The sequence below is a fragment of the Cajanus cajan genome, chromosome 2 (genome assembly GCF_000230855.2).
Source record: "Cajanus cajan strain Asha chromosome 2, NIPB_CcT2T_4, whole genome shotgun sequence".
NCBI lineage: Eukaryota > Viridiplantae > Streptophyta > Magnoliopsida > Fabales > Fabaceae > Cajanus > Cajanus cajan.
This window is the reverse complement of record NC_138518.1, coordinates 43,011,768-43,027,125: the sequence shown is the minus strand read 5'-3', so window position 1 is coordinate 43,027,125 and position 15,358 is coordinate 43,011,768. Positions and strand designations below refer to the sequence as shown.

At 40.2% G+C, this 15,358-nt stretch overlaps 1 protein-coding gene across 1 annotated transcript; it reads left to right on the top strand.

Moving 5' to 3' along the window:
- The first annotated feature begins 1,936 nt into the window (after positions 1-1,936).
- Positions 1,937-2,767, top strand: LOC145954927 (uncharacterized). Its single transcript, XM_083069620.1, has 2 exons — positions 1,937-2,296; positions 2,396-2,767. Exons 1-2 carry the CDS (start codon positions 1,937-1,939, stop codon positions 2,765-2,767), a joined length of 732 nt encoding a protein of 243 aa, XP_082925746.1.
- Positions 2,768-15,358: the final 12,591 nt, after the last annotated feature.

Genomic DNA, 15,358 nt, shown 5'->3' with positions numbered 1-15,358 from the left:
ATCTTTTAAAAACACAAAATAAAATAATGTGAGTTTGCGAGTTCACACATTGAGTTGATGGGTGAGTTGGTGAATTTATTTTCTCAACCTAACCCACAAAAATAAGTGGGTCGACCTACTAGGTTTAATCTGCATTATCATCTCTATAATAAAGATATCATTTTTTGATTTTTTTTTTTTTTTAACTACAATAGTCTATTCTCTAAATTTTTTTAGTTGTGGTTGTTGAATAATATATGAGGGTACAAACTAAAATATATATATTAATATTACATTAAAAAGTGAGAACGTCACTCATTTTAAAATATTTTCAAATGTTAAAATTATAGTTATTGTAAATGAGGAAAATACATCATCATATATTTTTATAAAACCAACTAAAATAATAACTGCCTATATTAATATTCATAATTTAATTATAAGTGTCTTATAATAAGAACATGAGTTAATATTCATTTTAGCATCCCTGTATTCACAAATAAATTTGACTAGTCTTGGATGGTTGGCTTCTATTCTAAAAGGGTATCTTCGCAACTTCCAACGAAGGTATGTGTACTATCCGTATAGTCATGCCGAGCTCGAGCTCGGCATCACAGCGAGAAATGACCTCGGACACGTGCTGTGTGACGTCAGCTCGATATTTAAGCAGATCATAGTTGATCTCAAGGGACTCGCTCCAGACGAGATCCGCTATCTAATCATATCATAACTGATCTCAGGCCCAAGGCCCAACGCAACCCAAATACACACCAAGGTACGTGCATTATTTATACGAGACTTATACTCATACAAACTCTAACTTTAGCATCGAAGTCTCTTTTGCAGGTAACACCCCCATCTTGGAACACCCCAGCGTACCAGTGAAGGAGGCTCACCGATCTTACTTGGCGGATCATCTCTACGAAAGATCTCCGGTAAGAACATTTGGCGCCCACCGTGGGGCCAATCAAGACAACTCTTATCAGCAACCCGTATGGTTTTTACCATAAGCCATAGCAAACGAGCAACGGACGACGTTGATCACGCAACAAGCATGGACAACGAAGTGTCATTGAGAAGGCTAATCGAACAAGTCAAGCAGATGCGACAACAACACGACGCCGATCTGCAAAACATGCGCGCTCAGCACGAAACTGATCTCGCAGCGATGCGTGCTGCTAATGAAGCTGACCAAGCGGCGCTGCGCGCTGAGAACGAATGCATTCGCGCCCATCTCCCTCGGCGCCCTTCTGATCAACTCCCACATGCGAGCAACCTCCACGAGGACGAAGGGCATTCGGTCTCTCAACCCCGGACTGCAACTAGGGCACCGACTCCACGACCCACCATGCATCGGTCTCATGCACCGATGCACAAGTCGGCCCAAGACGTTAGTAGGGCCCCCACTCATGTCACAGAGGGTCAAGAAACCTTTCACCGTCATCCTTTTGTGGATGGCATCATGGAGACTCCACTCCCCCGCGGATGGAAGCCTCTCCATCTCGATCGTTACGACAGCACGACAGACCCCGACGAGCACATCGACCTGTACACTACACAGGTAAATCTCTACACTAATAATGATGCTATTTTATGTAGGGTCTTCCCAACCTCGCTCAAGGGGGCTGCGCTCAATTGGTATACCCAGTTACCCGCCGAGTCAATCGACAACTTCAACACCCTGATTAGGCAGTTTACGGCGCAATACGCCACAAGCCGACCTCACCACATGACTTCGGCTGCTCTGGCCAACCTCATGCAAGGCGACGACGAACCCCTGCGAGCATTCATGGAACGCTTTTCCAACATCTCGATGAACATTCGAAACCTAAACCTTGGGGTCGCCCTACACGCCATGCTCATGGCACTCAGGCCCGGACCTTTCATCGACAGCTTGTGTCGAGAACCCCCTCGCGACATGGACGAGCTCCGTGCCTGAGTTGCGGGGTATATCCAAATGGAAGAACACTCCGCCTTCCGCGACCAGGTCCGCGGGAAGTCGCAAGCAAAAACTGACAGTGGCCATAAAGACAAGATGAAGGTCACCAATGACAGTCAGTTCAAGAAAACTGCTAGGACAGGCAAGGGGGGACGGTACGACTTCTACACTCCCCTGAACACGCCCAGAGTTCACATCCTGGAGGAAGCCAGTAACAGCAACCTGCTCACCCTGCCACCACCAGGTCACACCCCCAACAGTGCCGACAAATCCAAGCACTGTCGATACCACAGGAACCACGACCACACCTCTAAGGAGTGCCACACACTCCGAGACTGCATTGAAGAACTCATCCAAGCAGGCCACCTCGGCCAATATGTCCAGCGACAACAGGGTCACCGAGGAGGCTATGGCGGACGAGGATGAGGTAGAGGACGTGGTTCAGGAGCTTGCACGGACCAACCCTCTGACTCTCAGCAAAATTCTGGTGGAATAATGCAAGCCGAGGTAAGCCAAGAAACGGGATCAGCTCCCTTACGGGGAGTAATCAACACGATTGCAGGTGGTTTCGTAGGAGGGGGTGCCAGTAGCTCGGCCCAAAAAAGACACCTGCGCAATATCAACAGCGTCCACTTCAGTACCTCAGCATCACACCAGAGCTCATCGCCGATCTCCTTCTCCGACGAGGACTACGCTGGTGTCAGCCCTAACCAAGATGACCCCATGGTCATCGTCGTGGAAGTAGCCAACTGGGAGGTCCAAAAGACACTTATCGACCAAGGGAGTTCGGCCGACGTCCTGTATTGGCCAATGTTCCTCAGGTCAGACGTCCCTCATTCTCTCATCTAACCTCACACGGAGCCCCTAGTTGGTTTCCCCAGAGAGCGAGTGCATACTCGCAGATACGTGGACTTGCTGACAACTTTCGAGACCTTTCCAGACACGAGGCGGATCATGGTCCGATACCTCCTCGTGGAAGCCAACACCTCCTACAACATAATCATCGGGAGGTCGACCTTAAATCAACTCGGAGCAGTGGTATCTACCCCACACCTTACCATGAAATTCCTAGGGAGTAATGGGAAGATTATTTCTGTCAAAGCAAATCAAAAGACGGCCCGGCAATGCTACACCGAAAGCCTGAAAATCACCTCATCTGACGGCCGATGCAAGGGTGATCCCCCTACAGTGGCTCACATCACCCACATGGAGGCCACTGACCTCGGCCCGAGGACCGATCCCCGTAATGAAAGGCGGAGCCCCGTTAGCGAGCTCGGAGACAAAGCTCAAATCCACGAAGAAGCCTGCAATCTCCGACTACAAGAACACGACGGAGAACCAATACCGCGAACTCGGAATGCTGCGTATATCAAGTTCTATTCCAGCTAATTTTGTATGAATGAGTTGTGCACTCTTTTCCCGCCTTAGTCTTTTATCCCAAAAAATAGAAAAATGGGTTTTGGCTGAGAGGGTTTTTAACGAGGCACACTTACACAATCAATAAAATGACTCATTCTGTTCAACTCATATCTTCATAGTTTCGCATCATTTTACCATAAAACGTTTAACGCTAAATAGAGGTCGAGTTCGAACCTTAACATCACTTATTTTACTTTGCACCGAGGCCAAATTCAAACCTCGGCCCAACTTATTTCGCTTTCATTCACGGTCGAGTTTGAACCTTCGTACAATTCACTCTACTTTCACTCGAGGTCGAGTCCGAGCCTTCACAAAGAGTTACTTAACAAAAGCCCGAGGTCAAATTCGAACCTCGGTATGATTAACTCGAGGTCGAGTTCAAACCTTCACAAAGAGTTACTTAACAAAAATCCAAGGTCGAATTCGAACCTCGGAATGATTAACTCGAGGTCGAGTCTGAACCTTCACAAAGAGTTACTTAACAAAAATCCAAGGTCGAATTCGAACCTCTGTATGATTAACTCGAGGTCGAGTCTGAACCTTCACAAAGAGTTACTTAACAAAAATCCAAGGTCGAATTCGAACCTCAGTATGATTAACTCGAGGTCAAGTCCAAACCTTCACAAAGAGTTACTTAACAAAACTCCAAGGTCAAATTCGAACCTCGGTATGATTAACTCGAGGTCGAGTCCAAACCTTCACAAAGAGTTACTTAACAAAAATCCAAAGTCAAATTCGAACCTCGGTATGATTAACTCGAGGTCAAGTCCGAACCTGTCCAAGAGTTACTTAACGAAAATCTGAGGTCGAACTCGAACCTCGGCATGACCAACTCAAGGTTGAGAATGAATCTTGGAACAATCCAATCCGCCCTGAAACTCAGCCTGAGTATCACAAAGTATAAAAATACACAACTGACATTGAACCTGTGTCTCAAAACGTGCAAACAGGAAAAAATCAAGCCTAAACGCAAAGGCAAAAGCGCAACGGAAAATAGGCAAGAAATATATACATATACAGTAGTGTTTTCAATGTTCCACACTGAAATCCAAGAAGAAAAATAAAGCAGCGAAAATTAAACTAGGCTATTACAAATTTAGACTACGTAGAGGCATTCTCACTAGAGCTGTCCTCGAGTTTGTCCTCCTTTACCAGCTTCTCAAAGCGAACTACTTTCTCCACGTGCATGGCAGAGAAGTCGAACCCCGGAGCAAGAAGCCTCGCCTGGCGAACTGCCTTGAGGAAACCCCGCTTATGCTAAATCATAATAAACCGCTCGGTTTCCTCCAGCTTCTTCTCTAGCACCGCCCTCTCCGCCTCTTGCTTCACCAGCTCCACTCTCAAAGTGGCGACCTCCTCCTCTTTTCCGCCAAGGACGACCTCGTTGCAGAGGCGCTTCTCAGCTGCCGCCACCATCTCGCTCTTCAGGGATGTCACCTCATCCTCCAAGGAGCGAACTCGACCATGGGAAGACGTCACCTCATCCTCCAAGAAGCGCACCCGACCTCTGGACGAGGCGGCGAGCCCCTACAACTCATTCACCTAGGAGGCGTAATTCTCATTGGAGCGCAAGGCGATCTCCAGCGACTTCTGGACCCTCGCAAGGTCTCCCCTCGCAGCTCGAAGCTCGACACCTTGTAATTTTGCTTCACCGAAGGCGGCGCTAAGAACCTTGTTTTACTCCTTCAGAGCCTTGTTCTCCTGTCTCAAAGGTTGGACTCGGCTCCTCAGCCTAACCAGGTCCTCCTGCTGCTTGGACCACTTATGCTTCCAATGGTCCACAATTGCCATTGTCCTCTGTAGAAAGACCTGGGCAGCGTCAAAGCCTTCCATGGGCCCGACCTCGTCTATCAGCCCCTGGTCGTCCGAGCTCAGCGAACCTTGGGGAAAGAACTTCTCGGCAGTCACCCCTGCGCTCCATAGCGAGTTCATATCAGCGGAAGCACTCACATGGTCTAATCGCACCTGCGAGCGCCCCTTCCCGAAGCGGTGAGCTAAATATTGGCTCCGAGAAGCCCCTTGTGATGAACCAGACGCCGGCGCCGAAGCTGCAAGCATGGCTGTGGGGACCTCGAAACTCGACCCCTTGCCGCGAGCCTCTACAGAAGAAAAAATAGGCATCCCTTGCTCGGCAATAGGAGAGTCCGCGTCTGGCATCTCCGACCTCGGGGGCACCTGAGTCTCGGCAGCGTCCCCTGCCTGCAAAAATTGGCTCCATGACAAAAAGCAAAAGAGCAGCGTACAAGATAGAAGGAAAAAAGAAGAGCGAGGTACTCACCACGGCGACCTGGGCGACTTGCTCAACAACTGGAGCCCCCACCTTGACGGCCACCCCTACCTGTAAAGAGCGATAGCGCCTCAATAAATCAAGCAAAACCAACATAGAAGACATGTTAAAGAAAACAAGACACTCACCTCGGAAGAGGGAGCAACTTGCCCAGCAGTAGCCGCAACGGCCATTTGGGGAGCCTCCCCAGCCAGAGGGCTCCCAGTGAGGTCGATTGCGTCGACGTCATCAGCCTTAGAAGTCACCTCCTCTGTGCCACGACGGGCAGAGGTCTCCCCGACCTCTTTCTCGCCCCTCTTTCTTTTTCGGTTGAGCCTCAAGGGGGAAATCTCCTCCTCCTGAGGCTCGGGGACCTCGAACTCGGCAACATTGAAGCGGTGCTTTAGCTCACGCCACTTGCTCTTGGCCATTATGCCTGCAAACACAGAAAATAAAACACATCAGCAAAAGAAGGTTTTACAAACCCTAACAATCTAAAGAGGACGAGATACTCACTCTCCAGGGCCCTCTCCTTGTACGCCGAATTCGCAAGCGACAGGACGAGCTTGCAATCCAGCGGGCAAGGAAGCGCAGTAAGGTTCTCAATGGCGGCCGTCTCCGAAGCCGTCAATTTCAATTGACCCACCCCGTGAAACCTAGAAGTTTAGGGCACCAATAGAGGGGGAACTTCAGCAACCCGCCGAAGTAGAACGCCCCATCCTCCATCGGGTCAACATCCACAAGGGCAACCCGGAAAAACTCTTGCTTAAAATTTTTATATGACTGGGAGTAAAGAGTGAATAAACCCCCATCCCTACTCCCACTCAGAGACAATACACCATAAGGCGGAACACCTATCTTCAGTTGGTAAAAATGCAGAAAAACAGGAAGAGACACCTCTATTCCTAGAGCCGAACACAGGACTTGAAAAGCCCTAAAAAAACCTCAACTATTTGGGTGCAACTGGCAAGGAGCCGAGTTGATAAAATTCAAAAAATCACACTCGAATTGTGTGAAGGGAAGGCAGACACCTAAATCCCTAAAGAAGCATTGGTAAACATAGAAATGGGGGGGGTCAGTATACTTCCCCATGTACACGCCCTCACCGGCCTGACAAGGCTCAAGCTGGATCATTTGCGAGATGGAAGGGTCACAAATTCTATGTGATTTCCAAATCGCGTTGACTTCAAGGAAAGATCGGAACACACTCTAGGCTTCACCCATCTCACGCCGAACCCAATCGTACCCAGGAATGCCTGGAACAAGGTCCTTAGGCGGGTTCTCTACCTTCTTCTTCTCGGCGGCGGCCGTTCTGGTAGCCACCGCCTTGCCCCGTGCCTTACCCTTGCCCTTGGCAGGCGCGAAGGATCCAACACCACCCTCTCCAACCATCAAGAAAGAAAGAAGATTTGACAAGAAGGAGAAAGAAGATTGCAGAAAGGAAGTACCTGGTACTCTCCCTCAAAAAACAACCCTAACAACAACGGGGGTTACCGGAAACGAGAACGGGAATGGCGAGAAAGAAAGCCCAGGGAGCAACGTGCGCAAGGAGCTAAGGAAGAAGAAGAAACGAAAAGAGTAAAGTGAGTGAAGAGGCGTGAGAGAAAGAGAAAAAAGACCCCCTAAATTCAAACGGTCATGCCACTTTTCGGAGAGAGAAAGCATAACCAGCAACTCATTTAATGAGCCCCACTATGGCAAGCACAACCATCATTACATAACCGTCACTCCTCGTTAACGCGCCCCAACACGTTCTCAAGAACGAAGCGATAGATATGACACATAGCACCTTGACAGGTAAGCGTACGCGAAAGGTCACTGCTCCCTAACAAGCTCGGTCTTAAACTCCTCGACCCACTGTCTTCGGAGCTCGGAGGGCTAGTGTACTATCCGTACTGCCATGCCGAGCTGAAGCTCGGTAGCGAGAAATGACCTCGGACACGTGCTGTGTGATGTCAGCTCGACATTTTAGCAGATCATAGCTGATCTCAAGGGACCTCGCTCCAGACGAGATCCGCTATCTAATCATATCATAACTGATCTCAGGCCCAAGGCCCAACGCAACCCTAATACACTCCAAGGTACGTGCATTATTTATACGAGACTTATACTCATACAAACCCTAACTTTAGCATCGGAGTCTCTTTGCAGATACCACCCCCATCTTGGAACACCCCAGCGTACCAGTGAAGGAGGCTCACCGATCTTACTTGGCGGATCATCTCTACGACAGATCTCCGGTAAGAACAGTATGTATCTTCCATGTCGGCCCAACATATTAATTTGTAATTTTATTATTATTATTTAAATTTTATTTTACATTTTTTTTTTAATTTCAATTAAAAAATGGTACCAAAATGAATGTAAGGATTAATTTCTATAAAAATAGTATAATTTATATACCAAAAAATTAATAAAAATAATTGAGATAAAATCGTAAGAACATCTTGTTAATTTGGTTCCTCTAAAAAAAGTATATAGTTTTAATTATTTTGTATAAATATTAAATTAATTTATTTTATTATATTCCTACCATATTATAAAATATTTTAAAATATGAAGCCACTTTCAGAAAATTATTTGAATTTTAATAAATAAGATTTTGAGAGAAAAAAAGTTATTGTCTTAATTTTATAGTATTGATGATGAATTTTTTCTCAAATTTAAAAATTTTAGAAATTACTAACAAAACAAATTAGTGTCTCATTAGAAATATTAAATATATTAAAAATTAATTTATTAAATTTATTTAATATATGTTTATAAAGTACACTTCAAAATAGTGATTGGATTAGTTATCATTAGATGATGAAAATTCTTAATTATTAATATTTAATTAAAAAATTATTTAATTAAATGAAAATAAAACATAAATAAAAAAATATGTCTTAGTCCTAAAACTTATTAGACATTGTCCAGGGTGCGTTTGTCGCCACTTAAAGAAGTGAAAGAAGCCACAATTCCTATCAAATTTTCTGAAATAAATAACTTGCCAAACTTAAGGAGTATATCTTCTGGTGACACTGTGGAATTGCCATCTTTGGAGCATGTGATTGTGAACCATTGCCCCATCTTAAAGAAGTTTGGTATGGGAACAATAAAACACTCACAGTTAAAGTCGCTCATCTTAGACGGTCAAGTTCAAGTTAAAGACGACATTGATACAAAGATTGCCCATATTTTTGAATTCTTGGTTAGTTCTCCTCTCCTAAAACACTATTTGTTAAGTAATGTAAAATACAAATTTAGTTATAAGTACAAAAAATAATTCACACTTAATTATAAATTTCGTTGCTTTTAGTCTGAATTATGTATAATTTTGATTAAATATTTTTTTTAGTGAATTAAATATGCTCCTTTGTATTTAACATTAAGAAATTTTGATTTTGATTAATTTTCTTCTACTTAATTAAAATACTCAAATTCCGCTTTTCTTTCAAAATATTGAAATCCTTTTACTTAAAATTTACCAACCTTAGAACATCAAATTTAACCCAAACTAAAAAAAAATTAGTTCGAAGTGATTCTTCTATTGGAATATGTTTTTACAATCTAAAAAATCAGTCGAAATTAGTTCATTTTACACTAATGTTTTCTTTCTAAACTTTTAACATTATTTTATATCCTAAATCTAATAAAAGTTTAACTATTTATAAAAATATATGAAAATAGACATAAAGATTGAATTTACTTGATTTTAAAATTAGAGATATAACTTAAAAAAACTTAAATGATTTTAATCACAAATATTTTAGAGTAAAAGGAAAAAAAATTGTAAATAAGTCTAAATAATAAATATTATTAATATCTATATTTTGGTGAAACTATATATGAATTAAAAATTATAAAAGTTGAGCAAAAATTATAACAAGAGCATGCACAATCTTACAGGGTTTATTCTCAACAATTAACGAGTATAATATTGATGATACTGAGGAATTAAGCAGGGTAATAGATAATATTCAACCTTCACATTTCACCAACTTGATATCATTCTCAGCAAAAAGATGCGATGAAAGGATAAATAAATTTCTATCTATTTGATTAAGAGATCAAAAAAGCTTCAAGTTATCATCATTGAGAAATGCAAAACATTGGAACATTTGTTTGACCTCAAGGAACTTATGCCCGATGAGAATGGATTTGGTACGTATTTCACACAAATAAAGATGTTGGTATTAATAGAACTACATCAGCTAGCACGCATATGGAACAAAGATCCAACAGGAATTTTTGTCCTTGAAAATCTTCAAATTATACACATCAAAAGTTGCTCCTCTCTGAAATACCTATTCACTCCTTCTTCAGCTGAGAAACTTTCCCAATTAAATGAATTAAAGTTAGAGGGGTGTGAAATGTTAGAGACCGTTGTTGATAATGGTAGCACTAAAAAAATTAAGTTCCCAACATTGAGCAAGGTGGAGTTCAAGTCCCTCTCAAGCTTGATCAGGTTTTACCACCATGTAGAATTCCCAAGGTTGAAAACTTTGATGATAGAAAATGTCATATGTTGGAAGAATTCACATCTGGTTTTGCAACAACAGATGAATCATTCACAATTGAAGGGGAGTCTTTCTTTGAGTTGAATGAAGTCAAGATAGATAATTGTGGCAAGTTGATTTGTGTTGTCTCTTCTAGGACATTACAAGAGTTGGGGAATTTGAAGAAACTCATAGTTAGTCATTGTAATGCATTGAAAATGGTATTCAACATTTGTGGAGAAATATCTTATTCCAATACAGAGCTTTTGCAACATCTTGATGAATTGATTTTGACTAATCTACCCAAATTAACTCACATTATCAACAAGAAAGTTGTTATGTTCTGTCGAAAGATGCAAATCCTACGAGTGAGCCAATGTGATTCCATTGATTGGTTACCAATGTCTCTAATGCTAAGACATATGGAAATTTCTAACTGGGCCTTGGAAAAAATCCTGATGTTCGTTAAAGAAGAAGGAAAAACTACATTTTCTCAATTGAAGTTTGTTTCCCTTGAAAACCTAATAAATCTCTTGATTGTCTTTCCTTTTGCATCTGAATTTCGATCCTTAGAAATATTGAAAATAAAAAATTGTCCCACTCTAATGAATTTTATTGAAGTGTCCAATGAGATGAAAGATCTTCAAGAATCTCATGCTTCAAACTATTTCTTTCCAAATTCTGTAAGTTTCGATTTAAATTTTTTTATATACTTATTATAAGCGTGTGTGTATACGATAAATATACAGGTATCTAGTGAAAATAACTTTTTACATAAAAAAAATGAACATTAATCATTAAATCTTATTATGAATAATCAAGATTTAAATAACCAAATAAGTCATATGAGTTTTTTAAAAGTCAGGTGATGTTTTTAAGTGGCCTTCTTGATCTTTCACACATGATTATATAACTTAAATATACTTTCTCATTCACTTATAAAAGTGACTTTCTCACTTGATAAATCTCCCTAACACACACTTGTGTCTATATATATATATATTATACTATTTTTATTTATTATTTGTACAAATGATGGATTAGAAGTATGAAGTTGATTGATATATTTGCATGCCATGATATTATTTAGTATTGTCCACTTTTATTAGTTTTATTATACACGCAATCCATATTTTTAAGTATTGTATTTATATTTGTTCTTAAGCATTGAAATTATTATTTGTTTATTGAAGTTGTCATTGGATAAAGGGAACTTTATATAATAAATAAGGATGTTGAGAAGCTCTTGCACTACAATTGCCCTTCCAAATCATTTTGTGAATTGGAAAATTTGACATTGAGCAACAACAAAGTGTTGAGTTCCATTTCTTCTAGCATGATCAGGCAATTCATCAACATGAAAAAACTGACTTTACACAAATGTGAGTTATTGATTAAGGTATTTAACCTCGAAGATGACAAACCAAATTATAATATCCAAAAAGTGCTTCCTCAACTCAAGGCATTAACATTGAGTAACTTAAGCAGATTGAAATGTTTATGGAGCAAGAAACCTCAAGTTCCATTTTTCTCCAATTTGGTATCTCTTTACATTGTGCACTGTGATATTCTCAAAAGTTTATTCTCACTTTCTTCTGTCAAAAATCTTGGAAAACTCAAATTACTCAAATTCCACAATTGTGAGAAAATTAAAGAGGTAATAACCAATGAAAAACATGAAAATGTGTCTATCATTTTCCCTTTAATGGAATGTCTTGTACTCAAAGATCTTCCAAAGTTAGTCAACTTTTGTCAGCAAAATGAAACTTTGAATTGGCCTAACTTACAAATAGTGAGGGCAATAAATATTCCAAGTATGGAAACATTTTCAAGTGGTAATCTCAATACGCCATTGTTTAGATCAGTTCATATAACATTTGCTAAGAAAGTTTGGCTCGAAAGTTTGAATAATACCATATCATATATGCACAAAAATCCACGTATGTAAATTCTAATAATATTTAAAACATATCTCCTATAAAATACATTGGTGGAGGCATATTTGTACATCATTTTTGCATTATTTTGTTCTCATTTGGCCTTTATGAGTGTCTTAAATTGGTAGTTTGGTTGTGATTCACTTTAGTGACCTGGGAGGTTTTAAATTCTAATTTCTAGTTAATTTTTGTAATTTTCCCCACCTTGACAAATTGTCTTTCACAGATCATATCTTGAGCCTCTGAATTTGAAATTTGATGTTCTTGCTGTCCTTGGAAGGCTAAGATAGAGATCTACAAAAGTGTCACTCACAAGCCAAAGCTAATTCTGAAAGTTTAAGGTCCAAGAATGCATTTCAAGTTTTTGCCTCTACATTTGAGTGGGAATTCTCATTAAGAGTAAAACTTAGAAGTTTAAAATGTAATTAGTGGGTTGGGCTTGTAATTAATTGAATTTAGGCCCAATAACTTCAATGTCTATAAAAAAGTGTTAGTAGCTTGAGTTGTAGACATAATCCTCTTTTTTTAGATTTTACACTTGTTTCTCTTGCAAGTTTCTTTCAATTCTCTTTCTTTCTCTCTCCCTATCTCTTTTGCAAATTTCTCTTATATTTTTTCTTTTTGATTTTGCTGCAATACTTTGATGGAAATACTTAGCTAATCTACTTAATCAATTCAAGGCTTCAAGGTTTTTGATAAAATTTTGATTTTAATTTTGATTTAATTTTTCTATACAAGTTCTTTATCTTCTTCTCTTCTTCTATAGATTTAATTTCATGATTTGTAATTATGAATTACATTTTTTGATATAGATTTCAAGTAGATTGATGTCAATAATGTGACACCCTCTACCCCTCATATATAAATTCAATAATATAATACTAGTTTTCTTAAATACTTTGTTTTTTAAATGGAAAGTTAAAGATAAAGGTTTCACATTCAAATCTCCAAAATAACAAGATTAAAACTAAAGTAAATTATGTAACGACCCACCAGGTCTCACACTGTCTATAGCGTCCAAATACAAGCATAAAAATAACATCTCACCACTAAACCATTTTATATATAATGAGAATACACAACTAAAAAGTCTCAATATATATACAAATGAAAGTAGGGAAATAATACCCTATACAACAACTAGGTAGTCAAAAGCTACCAATCAACTAACTACAACGTTAGCTCTCCTCCTGAGTCTTGAAGCTCACCCAGTCCAGCAGAACACCTATCCCGATATGCTCGCATACCAAGGTATGATCATCGCACTCCCAACCACATAGGGAAAACACGCTAGGGTAAGCTCACAACAATAAACATAAAAAAATAACATCAACATATAATAAACAACAATAGAATTCTACTTTTAACTTGCAACATAAAGCAACATAACACCTACAATAATAGATACACAATATCATCTAATAACAACAAAATTTTCAACACATCACACTTTATTCAAATTGGCCGCTTGTAATCGGTATAGGTCGGCCTGGCCCCTATACCGTGGTCGCTTCATACACGTGTGCCTCGACCTTGCCCACACACGGGACCAACCAAGCCTAGAGGAGAACAACACATCATCCACTCCAAGGAACAACTTTGCAAGGAGGGTTTTTAAACAAATTGGGCTCTTAGAGCACCACAACTATCTCAATTCGCACAATGGGATAAGCAAATTCGAAAACTTCTCCTCTAGTCCTAGTGATCAACAACTCATCACAACACAATCACATAATATTTATCACAATAGCTCAACTATCAACTCATTCATACAACATTATATACAACTTGAATACAACAACACATGCAACATCAACTAATGCGTCGTCACGCATATACAACTAGGACATCTCCAACAACTGAGGTTGAGCTGTCTAGGTGGCATAAACCCGACCGAATCTAGCGTTTGACCTATCTCAACCAGGTCAGGTATAGAACAACATTAGGAAATCCAAAGAGAACCAGGTATAGACAACAATAGGTGATTGCTCAGGTGTGCCACTTAGACTCGGAGGTCGAGTACTATTGCCAGGACAGAAGGGTTCGGGTATGAGCCTACCATGGCATTGCCTAGCATCACCAATCCACATATGGAGTTAGCCCACCCACTGTCCTCCAAGTACCATGCACCCTCCAGTACCTAGTCAAAGACTACATCTCTAACTAGTTACCTTACTCAAATTGGTCATTCAACCATGACATGGATCGACTACTTCCATGTCGCCCACTCAGTACTAAGGGATTCAACTCTAAAACAACTTTTCAACTTATCACCTTAGTACTATGTATCTCAATATAGGACATATATCTTCACCATATGTCGCCAGCTTTCCAACTTTACAACAATAGGCAGCTTTACAACTTTACGGCAATAAACAACTTGACAACTTTACAACTATAGGCATCATAGCAACTTTACAACAATAGAAATCTTAACAGCTTTACAACAATAGGCATCTTAACAACTATAAGCAACTTACAACAATACAACTATAGATATCTTACAACAATACAATAATAGGCATCTTACAATAATAGGTACCTTACCGTAATACAATAATAAGTATATTACAACAATAGACAACTCATACAACTTTAAACGACTTTTACATCAATAAACTACTTTAACTTATTAATAATTCAATAATAAACAACATAAAAATAACTTAGTTTCACAATGTATAGCAACTTTTAACAACATATCACATATTATCAACACACAACATATGAACAACTTAAGCCAACAACTACCCAATCCACACCCAACAACTTAACCATTTTCAAAGAAAACAATGCATGAAGCTTCCCTAACCTGAAGATTGGCTCAGCATTGCCAAGAGCTGAGAAGAAGTGGAATTTCCTTCTGAAGCTCAACCCGGAAACCTCCATCTTCCAAAAGCAAGCTTCCTGGCCAAGAGTCCTTCTCTCTAAAACTTCTCTCTAAGCTCTCCTTTTCTTCCCCCCCTCAACGCCTATTTATAAAGGTTCGGGAGTGGCCAGAACAGCCTGTTCTGAATCTGGAATGGCCCATTCTGCACCCTTTCATCATGTGCAAAAATCACATGCAGAATGACCCATTCTAAAATTAGAACGGCCCATTTTAGGACTCATCCAGAACGGCCCGTACTCAAACTAGAACGACCCATTCTCCAACCAGAACGGCCCATTCTAGGGTTTGGAACGCCCTTTTCTCAACTACATTTTATAAGTCAATTCAGTGGTTTAGAAAGGCCTGTTCTAGTTTGGGAACAGCTTGTTTTGGGCTACTGAATCACCCATACTGGGCTTTTGGGCCTTCTGAAATAACTTACTACGTTACAATACCCCCCAACAAACA

Bases quoted from the DNA above. Each gene is read 5' to 3' on its own strand.
- LOC145954927 (XM_083069620.1), top strand. From the start codon at position 1,937: ATGGAAGAACACTCCGCCTTCCGCGACCAGGTCCGCGGGAAGTCGCAA. The intron at 2,297-2,395 runs GTCCAGCGACAA...TCTGACTCTCAG, and splicing joins CAGGCCACCTCGGCCAATAT to CAAAATTCTGGTGGAATAAT.